At 34.3% G+C, this 24,682-nt stretch overlaps 1 protein-coding gene across 1 annotated transcript in view; it reads left to right on the forward strand.

The window, feature by feature from the left end:
• LOC149258358 (uncharacterized) overlaps nucleotides 1-24,050 on the forward strand; it is a 159,003-nt gene extending 134,953 nt beyond the window's left edge. Inside the window, exon 9 of the mRNA XM_089412981.1 lies at nucleotides 22,744-24,050. Within this exon, the coding sequence (XP_089269107.1) occupies nucleotides 22,744-24,050 (1,307 nt within the window). The remainder of the gene's footprint in view (nucleotides 1-22,743) is intronic.
• The last annotated feature ends 632 nt before the right edge of the window (nucleotides 24,051-24,682 follow it).

Consider the following 24,682-nt stretch of genomic DNA (forward strand, 5'->3'; position numbering starts at 1 on the left):
TAGTTGTGATTTATTAATTGAAATATGGTTATGTTTTGAAAATTAAATAATAAATTAAGTTTTTTTTATTTAAATTGTAAATTTGTTTTAAAGATTTAAACTTATTTTAAAGTGTGAAAAAATGTTAATTTTATTAATTCTTAAATAATAATTATAAATGTTATTTACTAATATTTTGTAAAAATATTCAAATTTTTTAGAAATTTGGTAAAGCTTTGTATAATTTTTTTGGTATTTTATAAATTAAAATACTTTTATTTTATAGATTTTGTGTAAATAATTTTTGCAAAACAAACTAGAAATTGGTGATTTTTGTTTTTGGAAAAAACATCTAAGCCCTCAAAATTCTTCTTACTTGCACTTTTAAGGTAAACAAAGATAATGATGATGTAAAGATTTTGCTAAGCTGTAGTTCAATGATTGAAATAAGAAGTCATACCCTAAACATTTGTTTTTAAATGACAAGTGGACATATGACCTTGTAAACTAAATTATAATGATTAAATAACATACTTATTCAAGCGCGTTCTCACTAATTTTGCAACATTCATTATAAATATAATAATAATAATAGTAATAATTAAATAGCATATGTATTCAAGCCCTTTCTCACTAATTTTTATTTTGTATTTTGTAGTGGCTTTTCCCATATGAAATTATTAACTTAATACCTAAGATGAAGTTAAACCCTCTACTTTTAAGATTTTTATCATTTTCAATTACAATAAAACCAATGCAAATTCATCATAACTGGGGATCTATCATGGGTTTAGAAGGATCAAATCCCTTGAAGTGCAAATCTTTCTGCCCTTTAAATAAAGTTTGCACTTTAAAGAATTTGATACCTCTTATCCCATGATAGATCCATAGTTATGATGACCCTATATTGATATACAATCGACATTACAATATTCTTTCGTTATTTATCTTTTCTTAAATAAGATACCAAATCCATATCAGGCATTTTTTTGTTATTTATTTTTCTTAAATAAGATACAAATCCATATCAAGCAAGGTAGGAATTGTGCTGCTTTTACATACAAGATTGTAAAAAGTGCATCTCTTCCCAAGAAAAATCCTTTTTATTTTCACTTGCTCTACCCATTGGTATGGGCAACCACACACACATAGAGTTAATCTTCAAATAATTTATTTATGACCAACATTGAATTAATATTGTTTTAAATGTCACTTGTGAACTGTGTGGAATTACACTTCACCCTCATATTTAAATTTTAAAAAACACCTAGCACATATTTATGGAATAATTATTATTTTTAATTTCCAATTACTTTCTTTATATATATTTTAATTTGAAGTGGACATTGAAATATTGTATTGTGATTAATATGTTTTAAATGCTCCATGTCAACTCCATGTTGAGCATGGAAGGAATGAGGTGTTTCTCTCATACTCAACAACTCATCATCCATATTTTTTAACCACCAAGATCCATCTTAACTCTAGATCTACCAAGAGCCACGAAGGATCAAATCTCTCAAGATTCAAACTTTTTCTTTTGAGTACAAAACTTGAGGAAATGTTTGCATATGCAGAGATTTAATCTCTCGACACTTAATAGATTCAAAGTTAAGATGAATTTATGATAGTTTTTATAACATTATTTATATTATATTTACATTTCACGTATCTCTATATAAAAATATATTTGATATGTTTTGAGAATTTTTTTTTTAATGTGATATAATATATATGGGTGAAAGCATGGAGTTGGCCTACACTTTTTGGCGAAAGCAAGCATGTTTTGGGTGAAAATCAACAGCTCAATCGAGCCATTTTAAACTCTCAATCGAGCAATCTTTGAGCCCTCTATTGAGTTGTTTGAGGGCTTAAACAATGTAACTTTAGGTTAACTAGGAGTTTGATTGAGCCATGTTTTTGAAATTTCGTGCCAATACAGCCTAGGAACGGAATTAAAAAAAAGTGGCTCGATTGAGCCTTAGAGCTAGGATCGAGCCATATTTTTGAACTTCGTGCCAATACAACCTAGGAACGGAATTAAAAAAGTGGCTCAATCGAGCCTTAGAGCTAGATTTAACCTTAAAGCTAGGTCGAGCTATAGGCTAGATTGAGCTTTAAAGCTAGATCAAGCCTTTGTTTAACGATGTAAATGTCTCGATCGAGGGTTTACTAAACCTTCGATCGAGCTATTTAAATTTGAAATTTAAGCACTTGATCGAGCCTCTTAAGTCCTAAAATCCACAATTTCAACACCCCTTTTGAAAATTTTCCTGCAACACAATTTTATACTCTAGCGGACTTAGGGCTAAATTTTTCCTTTGGTGGCGGAGTTTATCATGTTGAATTCATGAAGGAATCATTTATCCAATGGCATATGAGTGACATTTTCGAATTCATATGATATTTTCATCTAATTTCTTTTAATCATTATGCTTGAAATTTTTTGAATTGTTTTAAAGATGTTGAATAAAAAATCAATATCATAAAATATAGTAAAAAAATACCACTATTTTTCATTTACGAGTCCTATTGAAAACGATAATTTTGGTTTTGCAATTTATTTAAATAGTTGAACAAACGTGTCTGCAAAATGCAATTGAAATATTACTTAGCCAACTTTGAAAAATAATAAAAAATATATTTTTGTGTAAAAAAAAAAATTTTAATATGAAAAACTTAGCTCTCTCTTTGTAGATCATGTTCATATATATATATATTTGAAAATTACACATTTTAGGCTAAGTTATGCTAGTTGAACATACACGTACCTCTTAAGATGTGTGAAAATTTGTAAGGGCAAAGATTTCATTTAATGAAAAATTGACATATTATACAACACTTAAATCTTTTTGCAAAAAATATCATTAGGACATAATGCTTATATGAATTTTAAGGGTTTCAATTCGATAAAAAAGGAAAAACTTGAAATTTCATGGCCACATTTGGCCCAAAAATGTAACTCATTTTCATGCTTTCATCTCCACACCCCCCCCCCTCATGCACACACATATATATATATATATATATATATATAGAGAGACTTAAGTATGAAATTCTAGATTATTAAATTGCTATTATAAAACATCATTAACTTAATTTTTATAGTAAGATGGATTTTTATTTTATAAGTATTATTTATATTTTATCTATTTTTCACTACTTTATATATTCTTTCTTATATATATATATATATATATATATATTTGAAATATCATGGTTATGAATATGAATTATTATTATTTAAATTTCTTTTAATGTGATATGCATATTAGGAATGTTTTTCCAAGAAACTGTTAGTAATTTTATTATTACATGTGTTACTTTTTACTTTTTATTAATTTTTAATTGAGTCTACATTATGTTTTATTATTATTATTTTTTGATTCAATGCTTTACCACAACATCTCATCCTTCACACCATCTCCCCTATACTAGGCAACCATAATATTTCTAAACATTCTAATCAATATTTATAGCTTACATATACATAACAATTGTTTGATATGTATTTGGTTTCTAATGCAGCTTCTTCACTCTATAATTAATAATTAATTTAACTAAGATAGACAATTGGATCTTTCCACTAGTGGTAGGGTCTTGAAAACAATTTACTAGGATTTCAACAAACTACAATTAGCCTTCCATGGAAATGTTTGAAGGATCTAGTGGCCTACAAAGCTCCCTCTTCCATGCCTTTAAACTTGACAAAGTGACCTTCCTATTCAATGTACGAAAACTCTCCAAAATATTTTGGGCAAAATTGTTTGAATCTTTCACATTTGTGAAAATATTTTTATCAAATCTCGAATATAGTAATTCCCCTAGCTAGTAAACATAGGAAGTTTCTGAATTTATAGAGAGGGCATCCATCACACAATTCACTAGCCTTTGGCCCTCTCACAATTTGATGGAGACTTGCCTAAAAAAGAACTACGACAAATCAAATCAAAAGGGAAAAGGTAGGCCTTCTGTGGAAGGGGATTCTTTTACTTCTTGTTCAAGTTAAAGGAATCTCAAGACTTAACATATTGAAATGGGCCATACTTCATGGGGCCAAGAGATACATACATACAATAGATGATCCTTGGATTACAATGTAAAAGAGGACGTGCCTATGAATATGTCCATTTGGGTGTCTCCCCAACTCTCCTCTTATCTTTTAAGATGGCCAATCTCTATTAGCAATAGGAAATTCAATTGTAAAAACATTAAAATAAATAAATAAATTAATTGATCTATTTTCTTATGCATGTTCTTGAATTTGTGTGAAATTCAACCTTGAGAAGGTATTATTAGAAATTGTGCAAGTTGAATTGAATGAGTGGTCTCACTTTTAAGCTCTAGATTTTAAATAATTTCCCTTCAAATGTAATCGATGCCACAAATATGGGCATCTTGCCAAACACTACAATAAGAAATAGTCCTTGGATGCCATAGAGCCTCAATACAAGGAAAGATGATTACATCTTCAAATAAGTAAGGTCGAACTAGAAAAACAATTACCACGAAGAATACCAACCCTCCCAAACATAATTGACCTGAAGTTTTAAGGGAAGAGAAACATGAGGAAACAAAATATAATTTTGGGATCAAAAGAGAGGATTCCTTGCAAGAAGCATTAAGGCCACCAAAATATACACCACTCCCATCAAATACAAGCTCATGGTTCAGTAACCTACATAGGAGGATGAGGACCCTACATAACAAGACTCATAGTTATTGTAGTAGCATGTGGGGGAGATTTAGCACAACTCCCCATGAAATAAATCAATTCACCAACATGAGGAGCATACGAGGACCATAAAGCATATGGACTAGGGAAGATGCACAAAAGAAAGAACTAATCAAGGAAGAAACCATTGACCCTAATAATAAGCAACTCCTTCCACCCAATTGAAATCACTAAGACCCAAATCCAAGGCTAGCCTTCACTTTGCTCGCTTTAGTTCTACCACCAAGTAGGGAGAGAAAAATACTAGACTCAAACATCATATAGCCTGAAAAATAATCACAAGTAGAGACTTAAATGGGTTGGTGATAAGTTACAAGCATGCATGGAGCATGATAGCCCAATTTTATTTGTATGCCCACTCTTCTTAATTGAATGGTATTATAGCAATGCAAGAGAAGGAAAAACAAAGCTAGCTTACTTCAAGGTAAAGTGGGTCTACGATAAAGAAAAACATAACCCTAGACCACAATAGATGCTCAAACTCTTCAAAGGAGAGCTCTCCTCATAGAATTTCATGGGAAATGAGGTAAACATAAGAAAGGTTACTTGTGAGAGTAAATGAAATTAGAAATTCCATCTATTGTATTTCCAGAATAAAGATCTAGGACTCAAACTTTAAGGTTGATTCACAATTAATCTAGAGAGTTCATGAAGGAATATGCGTAGACATGTGTGGATACTTAGGTGGGGTGATTAACCTTTATGATCCTAGAAAAATAACTTTTTTTAGAACCTAGGGGAAGATGGGATATTTAATCAACTCCTAGAAAAAGGAAATGACAACTCCTTCTGTGTGTTTCAAATTTATTCCCATACTTCTGCATAAAAAATAACAAATGTTAGGAATCCATTAGGCAATTGGGAGGCATGATGGATCAAGATAGCATAGATACAAATTGATTCTCAACTCAATGGAAAAGGGAGGAGGTTGGTATACAACGGATTCCTACAAGTTGCAAGTAGATGAATTTATCTCATACTAGGATCTCGTAAAGGAAAATTTACTTAGGTCAATAAAAAAGTGGGTGTATGACACATCTTGAAGTAATGGGATTAATTTGTGGTATATATTCTTCTTCCTAGGATATGTTCACCTTACTTCAAAGAGCATACTGTCAATTTCATATCACAAACCCATCCTCTTGAAATATAAACCTCAAGAAAATTAGAGTTCTCAACCAGTTAAACCCATGTCCTCATCTTGTTACAAAGAAAAGAGGTGTGAGAAATTGTTGTGGAAAAAATATCAAAATAAACATAAATAGACCTAATTTTGGTAATGCCATGGCTAAATCAAGTGAGAACTTAAGAAGTCTCCTTGATGGAGAAACCAATTATTCTAAGATATAAAATGAATGAGATTAGAGGATCATCCAAATGAGTTTCCTTGATGTATATATACTAACAAAAAGGGATAGAAAGAAATAATTGTTGGCATTATGATACATATTTGGCACTATGACACAGGTGTTGTCCTTGATGGCAACTCACACAGATGACAGATCATAGTTTAGGCTCACAGAATGAAGAAAGAGAGGTATACACAGGTTCTCCATTGACCAAGCCGCATGTACACGCGGGTTCACAGACCAAAAGGCGTGTATAGCATACACATGCACTTTCACGAAAGAAAGGCACGTACATGTTGGAAAACTTGTTTTGGTCCATGGTATTTGGTCCATGGTATTGGTTCAAGGTATCTTGTTCGAAGTGTTAACCCCAGGTATTTGGTCCAAGGTATTGATTCTAAGTGGTTTTGGACCATGGTATTGAGTAAGGCCTAAGACTATAAAAGGAGGAGAAGATCATTAGGCAAAGTCACTCAGGCATTGGATATCTAATGAAGAGCAAGATCTAGAATACGTGTCATTGGGTTATGGTGCACAGCTGGATTTGAATCAAGGATGAACCTGAGCGCTTGATGAAGGATAAATTCTATTGATGGGTCAAGATATTAAGGCTTGAAGAGAAGTATCTTTGTTTTGATCTTTTATCTGAATAACTGGCACATGTTGTAATCTGTAAATATGATGATCTGGGTATAACTGACATCTGGAATTGTTGTAAAGTTTAAATCATCATTTATAGATCTGTACGCAAGTTCGCTTTAGCAAAGGCGCATATACACACTAGTTCTACATTTCCAAACCGCGTATACACAGGTTAGCCTTGAGAAAGCAGTGTATGTACGCAAGTTCGACACATTGAAGTAGCGTATACCTAATAAAATATGCTTTAGCTACTTCTGTTTGCTGTTACAGTGTTCTGGGTTTTGGCTTGGGTTCTAGTTACTGTTACTGTATTCTGGTTACAACATTCTGAAAAGTGATTGATTGATTCAGTTTTTGTTGGTGCAAAGGAGATTGGTTGATGTAGATATATTTCATGGTTGATTGATATTATTGATGGATCCAGTCTGAAAATTTATGAAACGTGGTCCCTAGAAGAAAAGAGAAGGTTGTAGCCTTCTGTAGGCCAGCACCTACGTACTAGTAAACACATCAACTAGTACAAGAGCTAGGGTGTTGTAGCTCCCTTCCAGGAGAAGTTGGAGAATGAGAGAAGGTTGTAGCCTTCTACATGCAGAAGCTTGTGTATTGGTATAAGACTGCACCAGTACAAAATTTGTAAAAATAAGTTTCTTATTAAAAGGAAGATAGAGATGATTGCAACAGGTGGTTTTCACCCACATTAGGTTTCCACCTTATATCTTGTGTTCATGTGTGTGATTATCTGTTCTATTTTTACTGCTCCTGGTTACTATTTATATGGTTCTGATTCATAGATTAAAGATCAACATATGAAAAATTAACTAAATTATAAGTTTACAGGGTATACGCTAGTTTCCTTACATACAGTTGCGTATACACGCAAGTTTCATTATTTGAAGTAGCATATATGAATCTGAATATGAAAATGAAATATTATTGACTTACTAATACTGATTCCCCCCCAGTATTATTTCCAACAATTGGTATCAGAGCAGGTCCTTCAGAAGAAGCTTGATCACTTGAAGGAAGATCTATCATCATAAGTAACTACAAAAGAGAGGGATCCATTAGACCACCAATCTTTGATGGGAGAAACTTCATTTTATTGGAAGGTAAGAACCACAACCTATCTTCAATCTCTTGGAACAGATGTCTAGGAAATTGTGGAAGGAGGATATACATTTCCATTAGCAATTCCTACAGATACGGCATGTAAAAAGCAATATGAAACCAATGCCAACGCTGTCAATACATTATTGGGGAGTTTGTCACAATCAGAATTTTTCAAAGTTATGCAGCTCAAGACCGCCAAAGAAATATGGGACAAGATCGTTCTAAGCTATGAAGGAGACAATCAGGTAAAACGTGCAAAAACACAATCTCTCAAAATTCAATATGAAACTCTCAAAATGCACAATCATGAAAGTATAGCTAATTACTTATTACGTATAGATGAGATTGTTAATTGCATGAAGAACTTGGGTGAAGAGATAAAAGAAGTTACTTTAGTTGAAAAGGTTTTAAGATCCTTTTCTACTAAGTTTGAATCAAAAGTTTCTGCCATAGAAGAAAAGCAGGATCTTCAGAGTATTACTATGACACAACTGCACAGAATCTTAACTGCTTTTGAAATGAGAAAAGGAGGTCCATCAGATATGAGAGAAGCTGCATTTAAAGCTTCAAGAAGAGAAGAGCTCAAGAACCTTCAACGGGGTTCTGGAAGATTCAGAGGTAAACTACCTTTCAAATGTTTTTCTTGTGGAAGAGTTGGTCATTATGCGGCCAAATTTCCTCATAAAGAAAAGCTTGATAAAGGTAAGGAATCAGCAAAATGGAATAGAAAACATAATGTAAGTAAGAATAGCTACTATACGCATGAAGATAGCGATGGTTTATCAAATAGTGATGAAGATGAAAATAGTAATGACTATAGACTTCTTATGGCTTTTGAAGATGATGATTTCATGGATGCTTTAGATGAAGATGACCTCTATGAAGAAATCTCTAAACTCAAAATCTGTTTAGAAGAAAATAATATGATTATAGATACTCTGACATTCCAACTTGCTGAAAGAGAAAAACACAATGAAAAACTAGAATGTGAAATTGTGGGTCTAAGAAAAGATATTGAGAAAACAAAAGCTCTCAATCTCAGATTTGCTAAAGGATCAGAAACTTTAGATGAAATTATCAAAGTGTAGTGCTCTCCTCTGATAAAGACAGGTCTTGGATATACTAAAGAAGCATCTCAGGCATAGAAGCAGTCAAACCTCCACTAAAAGTTATCTTGATGCAACAAAGAGAAGTGAACAGTTTGAAAATCGTCAACAAAGGCATAAAGCAGATCACCAGGTAAATCGGGTTCAATCTACTTCAAGGATGAACAGAAGCTACAACCAACCTCAGGTAAATCATACTCAATCTGTTTCAAGAATAAATCACCAGGTCAGTAGATTCGATAATCGCAGTAACTTCTTTAATGGTCAATGTTTTTCATGTCATAATTTTGGACACAAAGCTGATCAATGTGTTGCTTACAAGACCATCATGACTAGAGAAGCACGAAATCAAAGGAATGTGACTGGGATCATGAAAAGGACCTACAATAACTTTTGTCCTCTTGAAAGTGAAATAGAATGCTCTATCTGTAACAACTTCAGTCATGAAGATTCTTAATGCAGGAGTAAATTTTGGCAAAAGGAGCAAACTTCATTGGGTCCCAAAACATGGAGAAAGGAAGAACCGCAAATAGAAAGATGTGGTATTGCCTTGTATGCAGAAGGACAAGAAAATCAGTGGTACATCAACAGTGGATGCTCGAAACACATGACAGGTGATAAAGAAAAACGTCAGTCATATAATGACTTAGAAAAAGAAAAGAAGGTCTCATTTGGAAATGATACTCCTGCTGTCATAAAAGGTAAAGGTTTCGTTCTGTTAAAAGAAAAGGTTAAATCTAGGAATGTTATGTATGTTGATGGTCTAAAACATAACCTATTGAGTGTCAGTCAAATGTGTGATCAAGGAAATGAAGTAGTATTTCGATCAAATGGATGTGTTTTTCGTGAGCTTGATACAAGAGAAACCATGATCGAAGGCATAAGAACTCCAAATAATTTATACATACTCAAAGGAGGACAACAACAATGCTATCTAAGAAAAAATGATGAACACTGGCTATGGCACAGAAGATTGGGGCATCTAAGCTTCCCTCAAATAAGGAAAGCATGCAAATTCCAGGTTGTTCGTGATCTTCCTGATATCAACATTCCAGAAAATACAATATGCAAATCATGTCAATTTGGTAAGCAAACTAGAGCACATTTCCCAGAGAAGGAAGGATCAGCTAGTAAGCCTCTTGAACTTGTTCATACTAATTTATGTGGTCCATCAAGGAAAAAGTCACCTTGTGGAGAAGAATACTTTATATTGTTCATTGACGATTTTTCCAGAATGTGTTGGATAGGACTTCTAAAGCATAAAGATGAAGCATTTGAAAAGTTCAAAGCCTTCAAAGCTTTGGTTGAAAATGAATCAGATCGCAAAATCAAATGCCTCAAATCTGATCGAGGAGGGGAATTTACCTCGGATGAATTCTTCAACTTTTGTGAAGAACATGGAATAAAAAGAGAATTCTCCACCGCAAGGACTCCTCAGCAAAATGGAGTGGTAGAAAGGATGAATAGAACTGTTCAACAAATGGCTTGTGCCATGCTAGATGAGTTTGGAACTCCTGCAACCTTCTAGGGTGAAGCTGCATTTGCTGCCATCACTATTCTCAACAAAGAAAACGTTCGGGTAAACAACACTCAAACTCCACATGAACTTTGGTATGGTAAGACTCCTACTGTAAAATACTTCAAAGTTTTTGGAAGCAAATGTTACATCAAAGGACTGATGAAAAACTTGGCAAGTTTGAATCCATAGCAAATGAAGGCATTCTCCTTGGTTACTCTTCCTGAAGTAAAGGATATAAGTGTTATAATAAAAGACTTGGGAAAATTATTGAAAGTATTGATGTTGTGGTTATTGAAGAAGGCAAAAATACAAAGTAGGTAAAAACCGAAGATTGTGGAGAAGATGATTATTATCCTTCCACATCAAATCTGACTAATTCTGAAGAAGAAGAAACCAATGAAGCACCAGAAGAACATATAATGGCAGAAGAAAAGACTCCATCTAGGTATGTTCAGAAAAATCATCCAGAGACTCAAATTTTGGGACAAAAAGAGGCAGGTGTGCATACAAGAAGAACTATTATAGAAGCCTCAAGCTATCTAGCATTTCTTTCCTCCATTGAACCTCAAAATGTAAATGAAGCATGCAAAGATGAATGTTGGGTCAAGGCCATGAATGAAGAACTTGAGCAAATTGAAAAGAATAATACTTGGGAATTAGTTCCTAGACCTCATGATAAGAATATCATAGGAACCAAATGGATATTCAAAAAAAAGCTGAATGAAAATGGTGAAGTTATCAGAAATAAGGCCAAATTTATTTGTAAAGGATATGCTCAACAAGAAGGTATAGATTTTGAAGAAACTTTTGCACCTGTTGCTAGACTTGAAGCCATAAGAATGTTCCTTGCTCTTTCTAGCTTTCAGAAATTCAAAGTATACCAAATGGATGTAAAATCTGCCTTTCTTAATGGAGACTTAGAAGAAGAAGTATATATTGAGCAACCAGACAGATTCATCCTTGGAAATGATCCAAAACTTGTATGCAGACTCAGAAAAGCTCTCTATGGTCTAAAACAAGCTCCAAGGGCCTGGTATTACCGTCTTGACAAATACCTCCATCAACAAGGTTTCTCAAAAGGATCAACTGATAGCAATATATATACAAAGATTGATAATGATAAATTGCTAATACTTGTTGTGTATGTTGATGATATCATTTTTGATAGCAATGAAGAAGCCATGAGTCAAAACTTTGCTTTGGTAATGCAGCAAGAATTTGAAATGTCCCTGCTTGGTGAGCTCACATATTTTCTTGGCCTACAAGTTCAACAAAATAAAGAAGGTATCTTTCTATCACAAACCAAGTATCTCAAGCAGATCTTGAAAAAATAGGGCATGGAAGATTCTAAACTAGTATGTACCCCCATGGTAACAGGAGGTAGTCTCAGCTCAAATGATGAATCAATAGCAGTACATCAACCAACCTACAGATCCATGATTGGCAATTTTCTTTGTCGAACAGGTACCTGACCAAACATCATGCACGCAATGGGAATAGTTGGGAGATTCCAAGCAAATCCAAAGGAATCACACCTTCAGGCAGTCAAAAGGATCTTCAAATATCTTCAAGGAACTCAGAATTTTGGTTTATGGTATCCTAGGGATATAGATCTTACACTTCATGCATATATAGATGCAGATTGGGCAGGAAGCGTGGATGACAGAAAAAGCACTAGTGGTGGTGCATTCTATATGGGTTCTAGATTAGTGTCTTGGTTCAGCAAGAAACAAAGTTCAATTGCATTATCTACAGCTGAAGCAGAATATGTGGCTGCTGCATCTTGCTGCACACAACTCCTTTGGATGATGCAAACATTGCAAGACATTCAGATCACATGTACTCCACCCATCTCCATTCTATGTGATAATACAAGTGCAATCAGTATTTCAAAGAATCCAGTCATGCATTCTAAGACCAAGAACATACCCATCAAATATCATTTTCTACGTGAACAAGTGCTTGAACAAAAGGTCAAATTGGAGTATGTTCCCTCCAAAGAACAGGTTGCTGATATATTCACCAAACCACTGCCCAAAGAGACATTTGAATATCTCAGAAAGAAGTTGGGAGTAGTTGATGCATCATCTTGCTGTTAAATCTTATCTATTTCAGAGAAAAGTGGTTGTACACGAGTTTCATGAAGCGTATCCGTGTACATCCACCGGTTGCTGTGGATACAATGGCATATATGTTGGTTTGAAGAAAAACAGTGGATGAAAGGAGTCTAATATGGGTCTGACAGTGATCATTTGGCACAGGTTCAGGGGGAGCATATACTTCTAATAATGAATTGTTGGCATTATCTTAGAAGATCTTGGTACAAATTCAGTTGTTCTTGTTTCAGGTGGAACAGATCTAGGGGGAGATCATGGTTGCTGGTTTGGATAGTGATTGACAGATGTTGCTGATGATAATTGTTGATAACTATCATTGTCTTGTTTTAGATATTTGGTCTCTATGTCATGTATATCTTTTATTGACAAGGTCATGAAACGACCTATCTTGTTTCCCCATTATGCATGGGATGGATGATGTAATGTTCTAGCTTTGACCTGTATAATCACTTGGTATATCCCCACTTGGTTGGGAGATGGATGTATGTATGAGTCATTAGTGATAGGAAGGTCATTTATGATGTATGTATAGAATCATCTTTTTGCAGACCTTGCTTATATTCAGGGGGAGCATAGACAACACACTTTAGCATATCAGAGAATTCAGCATGCACTCAGGGGGAGCACAACCCTTTGCCCTTGATGACAAAGGGGGAGAGTGACTTGGGGTTGCCATCAAGTCCAAATGGGGAGATTGTTGGCATTATGATACAGATTTGGCACTATGACATAGGTGTTGTTCTTGATGGCAACTCACACAGATGACAGATCACAATTCAGGCTCACAGAATGAAGAAAGAGAGGTATATGCAGGTTCCCCATTGACCAAGCTGCGTGTACACATGGGTTCACAGACCAAAAGGCGCGTATAGCATACACACACGCTTTCACAAAAGGAATGGCGTGTACATGTTGGAAAACTTGTTTTGGTCCGTGGTATTTGGTCCATGGTATTTTGATCCATGGTATTGGTCCAAGGTATCTTGTCCGAAGTGTTGACCCCAGGTATTTGGTCCAAGGTATTGATTCTAAGTTGTTTTGGACGATGGTATTGAGTAAGGCCTAAGACTATAAAAGGAGGAGAAGATCATTAGGCAAAGTCACTCAAGCATTGAATATCTAATGAAGAGCAAGATCTAGAATACAGGTCATTGGGTTATGATGCACAGCTGGATCTGAATCAAGGATGAACCAGAGCACTTGATGAAGGATAAATTCTATTGATGGGTCAAGATCTTAAGGCTTGAAGAGAAGTATCTTTGTTTTGATCTTTTATCTGAATAAATGGCACATGTTGTAATCTGTAAACATGATGATATGGGTGTAACTAACGTATGGAATTGTTGTAAAGTTTAAATCATCATTTATAGATCTGTATGCAGGTTCGATTTAGCGAAGGCGCATATACACGTTGGTTCTGCATTTCCAAACTGCATATACACATGTTAGCATTCAGAAAATAGCGTATGTACGCAGGTTCGACACATTGAAGATGCGTATCCCTAATAAAATATGCTTTAGCTACTTTTGTTTGCTGTTATAGTGTTCTGGGTTCTGGTTACTGTTACTGTATTCTGGTTACAACATTCTGAGAAGTGATTGATTGATTCAGTTTTGGTTGGTGCAAAGGAGATTGGTTGATGCAGATATAGTTCATGGTTGATTGATATTATTGATGGATCCAGTCTGAAAATTTATGAAACGTGGTCCCTGGAAGGAAAGAGGAGGTTGTAGCCTTCTGTAGGCCAGCACCTACATACTAGTAAACACATCAGCTAGTACAAGAGCTAGGGTGTTGTAGCTCCCTTCCAGGAGAAGCTGGAGAACGAGAGAAGGTTGTAACCTTCTGCAGGTAGAAGCCCGCGTACTGGTATAAGATTGCACTAGTACAAAATTTGTAAAAAGAAGTTTCTTATTAAAAGGAAGATAGAGATGATTGCAGCAGGTGGTTTTCACCCACATTGGGTTTCCACCTTATATCTTGTGTTCATGTGTGTGATTATTTGTTCTGTTTTTACTGCTCCTGGTTACTGTTTATATGGTTTTGAGGCACAGATTAAAGATCAAAATATGAAGAATTAACTAAATTATAAGTTTACAAGGTATACGCTAGTTGCCTTACATACAGTTGCGTATACACGCAAGTTTCATTAACTGAAGTAGCATATATGAATCTGAATATGAAAATGAAATATTATTGACTTGCTAATACTGATTCACACCCCCCCCGCCCCCCTCCCTCTTAGTATTATTTCCAACAATAATATCCCACAGAACTATAGTTAATGTAATGATAATGAACGTGGATTATGGTTAGGGGATTAACAAGTCCCTCCCATTCAAACGAGTGTTTCCCTTGATGTTGATTCATTGTGGATGCTTATGTATGAAGAACACATCTTTCCAAGTTGCATTTTCTATTAGCAGGCTCTTAATAATTATGGAGGCCCTAATGTAGGTCCTCTTAGTAATTATGTAGGTCCTTATTTGCTTGATCCATGTTTCAATGATTATTTAGGTCTTAATATAAGTTTCCATCTTTTTCAAGTTTTGGTAAAATAACTTGAAATGGGATTCTTCACTAATTATCCTTATTAAAAAGGAAGTATGGAAGATTGAGTGTACACATGAGAAAGGAGGCATCTTCAATTTGTAATCCATATTGTGAATCATACACATTATATTATTGGGCCAATAGTACTTGGGTCCTAATTTATTGTCCTTATTTTGTAGCTTAAGATACATATATTTGTATGGTTGTAGCATCATATATATTAAATCCCCTACTTCAAATTGCCTTCACTTTGATTATGATATGCTTGTTGTTTCACCATGTTTTTGTTTTAGGCAATCTAACCTTCAAAAGTTGGAGAATGCCCTATTGAATGTAATCCTCTACTAGTTGAACCTTGGGTTTCCCTCTTAAGGGTGTGGATAGATGGAGGATGATGTCTGTAGAGTGGTATAATTGGTGACCTATTGTATAAAGTATGGGAGGAAATATTGTACTGCCATTTTGCAAAGGTAACCACTTGTGCCATTATGATTGTTAATAGGATGCAAAGCAACAAACATATTTACAATCTCTATTTTTCCATAGGATTTGGGATGGTAAGAGCATCTTTGAGGAAGTTAAATACATGAACAAGAAAACAAATCAATTCAATTATTACAAGTGAAAATGGGATCTTTGTCGTGTATAATAATATTTAATTTTTCATGTATCTTTTTGAGATATGTCCATGAATATTGTGGCCATCATACTTTCTTTTATAATCTCTTCTTTCTTCTATTGGGAAACAACTATTTCACCACAAAATTTGGAACAACAATGTTTAAGCCTCCCTAGAAAATATGTTCTTGATCTTTTGATAAGTTTTAGAAATCCCAAGAGTCTTTGTATAGGAAAAGTGTCTAGTTTAGAAAAGGCCTCTATTTGAGTGAGATTTCTTATATAACTATAGGTGATCCTTAAATACTAGAGTGAATTATTCTTCCACAAATTTATTTGATATAATAAGGTAATGTTTTAGTCATTGAATCAATTTCCATTTTATTAGTCTAACTACCATTCTATCTTTGTGTATTTCAACTTATTAGAACGTCAAATGGAAATAAAATAAAGTAATTCCTTAATGTTATTTTCTTCCCTTGAAAATGCACTTTCCGCCACACTCTCTTTCCTTTTTTTATAGACAATTTAAAAATCATAACTATGCATCTTTATGACCTCATTTTGTTGCTTTTCTGAAGATACTTATTGTTCTAAGTACTCATGATTTATTTGTACCTTGAAGTTTCTTTCTATTAGGTAAGTGAACCATTTTGTAACTACATGTAGTATGACCAATATTTCCTTCTCATAAACAACTTCGAGTAAATTGTTTCCTTCTTGCATAAAAGTGTACTAATTCCATCTCCCAAGGCATCACACACCACAATAAATGTTTTCATGAAATTTAAGTGGCTAAGATGGTAGTGGTACACATGGACATATTATTTTTCTCAAAGGATTGCATTGCATCTTGAGTTGGAAGAAATCATCCATTTTCAATAAATTTCTTAGAGAAATAACTATTCAACCTAGTTCTTGACAAAACTTGCAATGGTATGTTGGAATTTCCCATTCAACGATAACTATATGTTTGATATGGTCTAGTTTGATGAGCTCATGACATATAATATACCCCAAATAGGGCCACTTCTTGAACTCCAAATGAGTACTTGGAAGATTTGACATATAATTGTTGTTGCTTTGATTATATTAAGACCATATAACCATGTTGTGCGTTCCCTTCCAAATATATGCTACAAAATAGTATGTCATAGAAATGCGAAAACAATATTTTTAAGGGAGATATTCAAAATAAAGTTATCTAGCTTTGAAATGTGACAAGTGCATAAGTAACCCCAAAAGCATCATAATAAACTCATAATGACCTTAATGTATTCTAAAGTCATTTAGGGGAATTCTTTTTCCCTAATTCTGATTTGATAATATTATCAACAAAGATCCAGTTTAGTATAACATATTCTCCCTTCAATTCATTTAACAATTCATTGATGATATGAACCAGAAACTTTAATATTATTCTAGTTGAGTTCTCTATAGTTTAGGCACATATGCCATGAAGAATACTTTTCGTAAAAAAAAACACCACTAATGTAAAGAAAGAACTTTGACTAGCTTAAATGATGCCAACTTCTATCATTTATTGAACCGTATCCTCAATCTCACTCTTCCAAGCATAGTGATAAATGCAAGGTTAGATATCAGGTGGAATGCTTCTCAAGATGAATTGAATAGTATGATCATGCTCTTAAGCAAGAGGAGGACATTAATGCATATTGACAAAAACCTTTTAATGGTTATTGATCACCCTTTGGAGATCCAAGGGCACAAAGGGTTTAAATATTTATTGAACACAATATTGCAATTACTCTATGGTATCACCTTTAGATAGTTTTGTCTTTTTATTGGAGATTATCACTTTCAATGATTTCCCTATCATTCCCTCAAGTCCAATTTCTTTGTATTTTGAAAAACCCAATGAAAAGTTCTTGAAAATATAGAAGTTGTTCCTAAGAATTTTAATTATTAGACCGATAAGACCACATCAACACCTGGCTAATTTATAGTTAATGAAACTATGGGTACCACCACTAGATAAAGTATGTAATCTCAATAACCATTTCTCAAGGAGACAACTAATTAGTTGTTGGTCAATATTATCCGTCGATGCATAATAGCATCCATGCTTTGCATTCTCTCTTCCAACATGGACATGCCAAATTGTAGTTCACTATTTTCTTCCTATGTCATATATGCGCCTTTGTAAAATTCACATTTGTCTCACTATTGTTAGACATAATGAGATAAGGTTTTGTAGGCTCTTATAGGCAAGGACGTGTCTACATCTATACATTTTTGATATATTTTTGGGTTTCCAACAATAGTACATGATTGGTCTTTGATGATGTTGATGAAGGAGGATGAACCATGCCCTTAGCTAAACTACATGGTTCCAAGGTGCCTACGAAAAATGGTTGAAAGGAAATCTAACTATGGTCTCAAGTATTCCTATGGGTATTTAGGTATAGGTATACCATAAAGATGTCCTCTGATGATTGTACTTGTATTCTCTACATGTATGTTTACTAGCCACAATTATACCTACTAAACAATAGATGTCTATGTAGATTATGATACACATATTTATCCTAAAAAATATATATTTAATAAAAAAATGGAAAAAAATCTAAAACTATCCTCACCTTATTTAGAATTTCCTCTACTGGTTGGCCCTTCATCTAATGAAAACATGTATTGTAGAGCAATATCTCAATATGTCTACTTTAAAATCCCAAAATTTCATTCAATTTCAAGTCTTTAAGAGAAATTTAGGTCTAAGATACCCAAATACTATAATTTTGGTGTTTTTTAGGAACAAAACTTATACAAAGTGTCACTTCATCAATATTTACCAACATATCTAAAATTTTGGCCTAAAACACCATGTTCTGTTTTTAATCCAATCTTACAAGTGGCACTAAATTTGAACATAAAAATATTTAGATATGTCCATCTTACTAAGACCACAAGTTTAATACTAATTTGAGGACTAGGAAAAAAATCCCTAACTTGTATATAGTGTGCCTTTGGAAAAATGGAAAACTACATTCTAATGTTTACACAATGTACGTAGTTGTTTCCTCTATCAACCTTAAAATTTCTAAGAAATAATGATTCCAAAAAATGTGATATATGGTAAGATGGATCTTTTTAAGGAGATAAGTAAATATGGATGTTTTTAAGGAGCCAAGAAAATCATCCTTTCCAACATCAAATGTTGTGGAACAAATATTTAAATAAGAATAAAAAGACCCAAGTTCATATTGCCATGACTAAATCAAGTGAAAGAGTGTCGTAAAAATGATCATCTTCAAGAGGGAACCTATTATTACAAGATATCAAATGCACAAGGTAAGATGATCATTCAAATGATCCTCAATGTCTATATAAGATAGAAAGAGAGATATAAAAATAATCTAATACAACATAAAACTAATTAATATGATGATTATGAGTGTTGGTTATAGTTACAAGGCTAACAAAAATCATTCAATAGAGGTGGGAAATGGAGGTGGTGGGGTTCCCATATTTTTTCAAGGAACAAAGGGTTGAATCCTTAGTTAATAAAAGTATGAAAGAATGGACCAAAGGAAAGTAACTCCTTTGCTAACAATATGCCAATAAATTACCATCAATGTATGATGGAGATATAGGGAATAATGAATCAAGAGGGGTACCTAAATCATTTTATTTTAGTAACTCCATATGATGTTGAGGTGAGATGAGGAGCATTGGTGATTGGAATCTCATTGTGTATGGCTTAATTTTGAGGCAAAAATAATAAGTGTTTTAAGAAATAAGCTAATCTCTTAGACTACATAATATTATCTTAGAGATATAGCTTGTTGATGGGACATAATTATTTGATTTTCATGGTATTGGAGGGAAGGTATGCTCTGACTTCAGACACCTTTACATGAAAGGAACCCCTTTCATCCCTTGAAGCATGGAATAAAAAGAGAGAATTAATCTCACACCTTATCTGGGAGGAGGAGAACAAAATTATTTATGAGATATTAGAGCGTTGAAGATGGAATAAGTGCTTTGGTCCATACAAGTAGATAAATCTCCTATTTTAGAAGGTTTTTTGTATCAGTTTATAGCACCATCTTGCATATAATCAAGTACAAATTTCAATATATAATTTAACACTAAAAAAATGTTCTAGGTTTGTGAGTGGATGAATTCTTTATTGTTATCTGACTTATACTAAAAGAGAGAAATTATCCATTATTTGAAAAAACACATGCCCATATCCTTTTATAACATCTCTTGTAAGGTCCCTATAAAAATCATGTAGGTAATATAATGTGATCCATCCAATCCAAACTTATTTTTGGAGAGCATGGAAGTATTACGAAGGGAAAATAAAAATAAAAAATGAATAATAATATATTGATTAATGAGCCACCATTTCAACATATTAGAAGGTAAAAAATGAATATTCATAAAAATAGGCATGTCTAATGTCTTTAATAGAGTTCAACACAACATTTTGCTAGAAAAGTTTGGATTTTCATTGTTCTCTATAGAGTAGATTTTGAAATAGTAAGAAGATCAAAGCATAAAAAACATTCACAATTTGCAACATGACAAGTTGCTATTGAGTAAATCATCAATAATGGTAACCGAATGATTTAAGGTCATCATGTCCATGTTTAGAGAAGCAAATTTAGGAGAAAGAAGTAAAAAATCCAAATGTAAAGTCTATAATGCAACTATGTTAACATTCTTAGTAAGATAGCACATACTATTGAATTCTCCAGTGATATCCATAAAAATTTGATTAAGTAGCCATGTTAAAATCCCATAACATTAAATATTAAAATCTTATTATATAAAAATTGAAAGCCAAGAACTATTAGATCTATTTCCAATAAGTCATTTAATTCAAATTTCATGACACTTAATATTAAATATTACAATCTTATTATATAAAAATTAAAAGCCAAGATCTATTTCCAATAAGTTGTTTAATTCAAATTTCATGGCAAAGTATGAAATATGTGTTATCCTCACTTCTGCCACAGTAAAAATTATGAAGCTCATCATTTGTTTTTAAAAGAAAAGTAAATTATTTCTTGTAAAGAAATTTCTTTTGGCCGCTTGGAAGATCATGAAATTATGAAGCTCATAATTTGACTAACTTGACTTTAAAGGGAAGACGAGTTTAGTATTTCTGCCACAGTAAAAATTATGAAACTCATCATTTGTTTTTAAAAGAAAAGTAAATTATTTCTTGTAAAGAAATTTCTTTTGGCCGCTTGGAAGATCATGAAATTATGAAGCTCATAATTTGACTAACTTGACTTTAAAGGGAAGACTAGTTTAGTATTTCGAGTGGTAGGAGGTTGGGATAAAAGACATATGTATTCTTGGATAACAAACAGTTGGATGAAACCTCCTAAATTATTTAGGGGTCCTGGATCTTGCATCTCTTGAACTCCATAGTACCCCCGATTCAATCTTCCATAGTACCCCCGATTCAATCTTCTTTACATTGTAGATTGGAAAGAGAAAGAGATAAGCCTATTTGGAATGATAATGTTAATGGTATCTCTCCATATGATTTTGTATATATTTATTCATCTGTTCTAAAGCAATTCAATTAAACTAAATTTCAAAGTAGTTTGTGTATATTTATTCTTCTGTTTTTAAAGCAATTCAATCAATCCAAATTTCAAATTGGTAGCTGTATTTTGCTTCTCCCGCCATCAAGATGGACAGCTACTAAATTCTTGAATTATATTTAGCGTCCAGGCTATCCAACACAGGATAACAATTGGTCGCTACGCAATCCTTAAGGAATGTTGAGTAGAGTCTAACCATCTGTGATTGATGTCATGACACATCGCGTCTCCTCAGAAACAGATACAAAAGCTGTTATTGACTGCTTTGAGAATTTGCTTTTCTGATTCTCTCACAGGCTGTGTGAATGTAGTAGAGGATACAGGGTAGTCCCTTTTTAAATATGCGCAGATATAATAGCTGGATTTCTGATAAATCAACCGAAGAAATCGTGGCCGGCATATATAATTTTGACCGGGACTAGACTACAAACCTGTAGGGAGCAACTCCCCACCTACCTAACTATTTGGACCATATCCTTAAAACTTAATGGACCGCTGGACCTCTGATTATCATAGCAATACTAGGGTTTTGTGAATGTGTTAGAGTAGAGACGGTAGTCCCTTTGGATTAACTGTGCCCAAATATAATAGCTGGACCTCTGATTATCATGGCAATTCTGTTATTGAAGTTATATTACAAAGGTTATCTGGTGTTATTGAGAGCACGTGGAAGTATACTACTTAATCATGGATTGCATAAGCATAGTTGATGTAGCAATTGTATGATGGCCCAATGTTTGGGTATACAGATTTTCTTGCTTTCTTACCTTCTTTTACTAATAGTGGAAAATATTAAAGGCTACATAGAATGAATAGACCTCCATACATGTGTCGATTAATAGTGGAAAAGATTAAAGGCTGCATAGAATGAATAGACCACCGGCCAATTGAAGGAGCCCTAACGCTCTGCAATAGTATATCTTGGAAAGTATGGCCAGATCTAAAGGCAACAATCTTATTAGGGTTTTAAGATTAACACAACAAAGTGGATTGACCCATTTATTTCTGTGTCTTAGAATCACTCTCATGACATCTCTGTAAAAGCTGGGGAGGGACGAAGACTCTGTTTGCTAATTGTAATGTAAGAGAGAGCAATGCAAGCATCGAACAATCATTACTGTAGCTGATGAAAGAAATTACAGGGGCAAAGGAGAGTTTTTCCCTCAGCAAATCAGTTGTAGAGGTTAAATCCTCAGTTGCGGCTATCGCTTAAAAAATACAAACGTGACTCACGGTAGAACAGAGTAAAACAAAGTGGTAGCGGTAAAATTAAAGGTTAAAAACCATATGGCAATAAACCATACTTTAACCTCTGGAAGAATGGATCCGTAACCAAAACAAGAGAGGAAGGAATGTCTCAGTGATCTGGAAAGCCACCACTGAAGCATTTAAAGTCATAGAGCAAGGTCTGGCTTGGCAGGTGGGAATGGTGAAAATGTAAGGATTGGTAGGGACCCCTGGGTGGGATGTAACGAACTCTTTGCTTTGTCTCCTGGGCTCATCAGACATCTGGACTCTAAAGGCATTGTTCATCTATATCAGGTGGAGAAAATAGGGCAGTCATCCATTTGGGGGCAAGCTTGGAAATCGGGTGAAGACCTTGAGATCAGTCCTCTGTGGTGGAACGAATGGCAGACTTTCATTCAAGAGTTATCAAGATCCAATGTGAGAATAAGAGATAGACCGGACCAGCTGGTCTGGGCATATGCTGACTCAGGATCCTACTCCCCGAAAGCAGGTTACAATTTCTTAATGTCGAAAAAAGGATGGGAGGACCCAGGTTGGTGGGCAAAACCTTTGTGGAAATTAAAATGTCCTAAAAAAGCCAGACTGTTCTTTTGGTGTGTGCTAAAACAAAAGATACCAACCTGGGACGTTCTACAAGCAAGATTCAAACAAGGGCCTGGAAGATGCCCTCTTTGTAAAGATGACTTGGAGACCATTTTTCATCTTTTCATGGGATGCCCCTTCTCTAAAAAGGTGTGGGAGGAGGTTAACAAATTACTGAAGAAACAACTTAGATGGGATGGGGGATCCATAATGTCTGCTTGGGAGCAGTGGTGGAACCATTCTTCAGAAGAGAACTTGAGGAATCTCCCTCCTATTATCTGCTGGGGAGTATGGTTAGCCAGGAACAGAAGCCTTTTCAATGACAGTACCCCTTCAGCAGAAGCTATAGCTATTCAAAGCTCAGCTATTTTTTCCAGTATCCCTGATCCAGAGGACTCAAAGAAAAAGCCACAGAGCAGGGAGGAACAAATAAGAGCAGGCATCCCGTGGGCCTATTTTGATGGGGCCTCACAAAACAACTCAGCTGGGGCAGGGATAATTATACATTTAACCGAATCTCACTCCTTAATGGCTTCAGTGGGTATTGGATCCGGATCTAATAATTATGCCGAACTTTCTGCACTAAAACTTCTCCTCTGTTGGCTTATCCATAGGCACATCTTCGCAATTCAGATTTTTGGAGATTCCTTGAATGTAGTGAAGTGGGTAAATGGTAACAGTAGGTGTCAAAATTACATGTTGAGGCCACTTCTTGAAGAGATCTTGACATTAAAACAGTCCTTTAATGTTTTTTCAATTGAACACATCTACAGGGACAGAAATGAAGCCGCGGACAAGCTATCTAAAGATGGTCTGCAGCAGGCTGTGGGCATATGGAAAATGACTGAAAAAGTGCATGAACAGATCCGTGTGTCGGATCTTCCCCCTTATGCATAAACGCTGCTGCTTATTTCTGTTGTTGTTTATTTTCCTTTTCTGTATATAGTCGCATGTTTCCTTTTTGTAATGGACAAGTAAATGCTGGACACTATGAACTTATTGCCCAAGGTATGCGGGCGTCACTATGTTTGGTGGGCTGTTTTCCTTTCAAGGAGGCCCACGGAACTGTACTGTTGTGGTTCAAGTCATGGTCTGTAACACAAAGACTGAGGCTTGCGCTTGGATCCCAAAGGGGAAGCAACCTGTACCTGGTACAGGGGAACTGAAAGTTTTTGAAGACTATGGCTATTTCAGAGAAGCATGATCCTTCTCTGGTTTTTTGCTGAGGGAGAAGTCCTCACAGAACTGAATGCTCTTTTGCATCTGCTTGTAACTTTTTATCTTTATATATAAAAAGTTCGTTTTTTTTCTCTGGAAAAAAACAAACCATACTTTAGATTATGATATCAAAATATATGAAAATACATTTGTATGATAAATGGACACTGCAGCTTCAAGTAAAAAAAAAATCTTACTGCCATTTACGTTTCACCATAGGTAGCGCAATAATTCACTGTAAAACTTGTAACTTAGATGTTTTAGGCGCCCACCACAAATAACTCCACGATTTTCTCCTCTTTGCCTCTTAG

This window comes from Pinus tabuliformis, chromosome 6 (genome assembly GCF_031772625.1).
Source record: "Pinus tabuliformis cultivar Carrire ecotype Pingquan chromosome 6, CPIR1, whole genome shotgun sequence".
NCBI classification, from domain to species: domain Eukaryota; kingdom Viridiplantae; phylum Streptophyta; class Pinopsida; order Pinales; family Pinaceae; genus Pinus; species Pinus tabuliformis.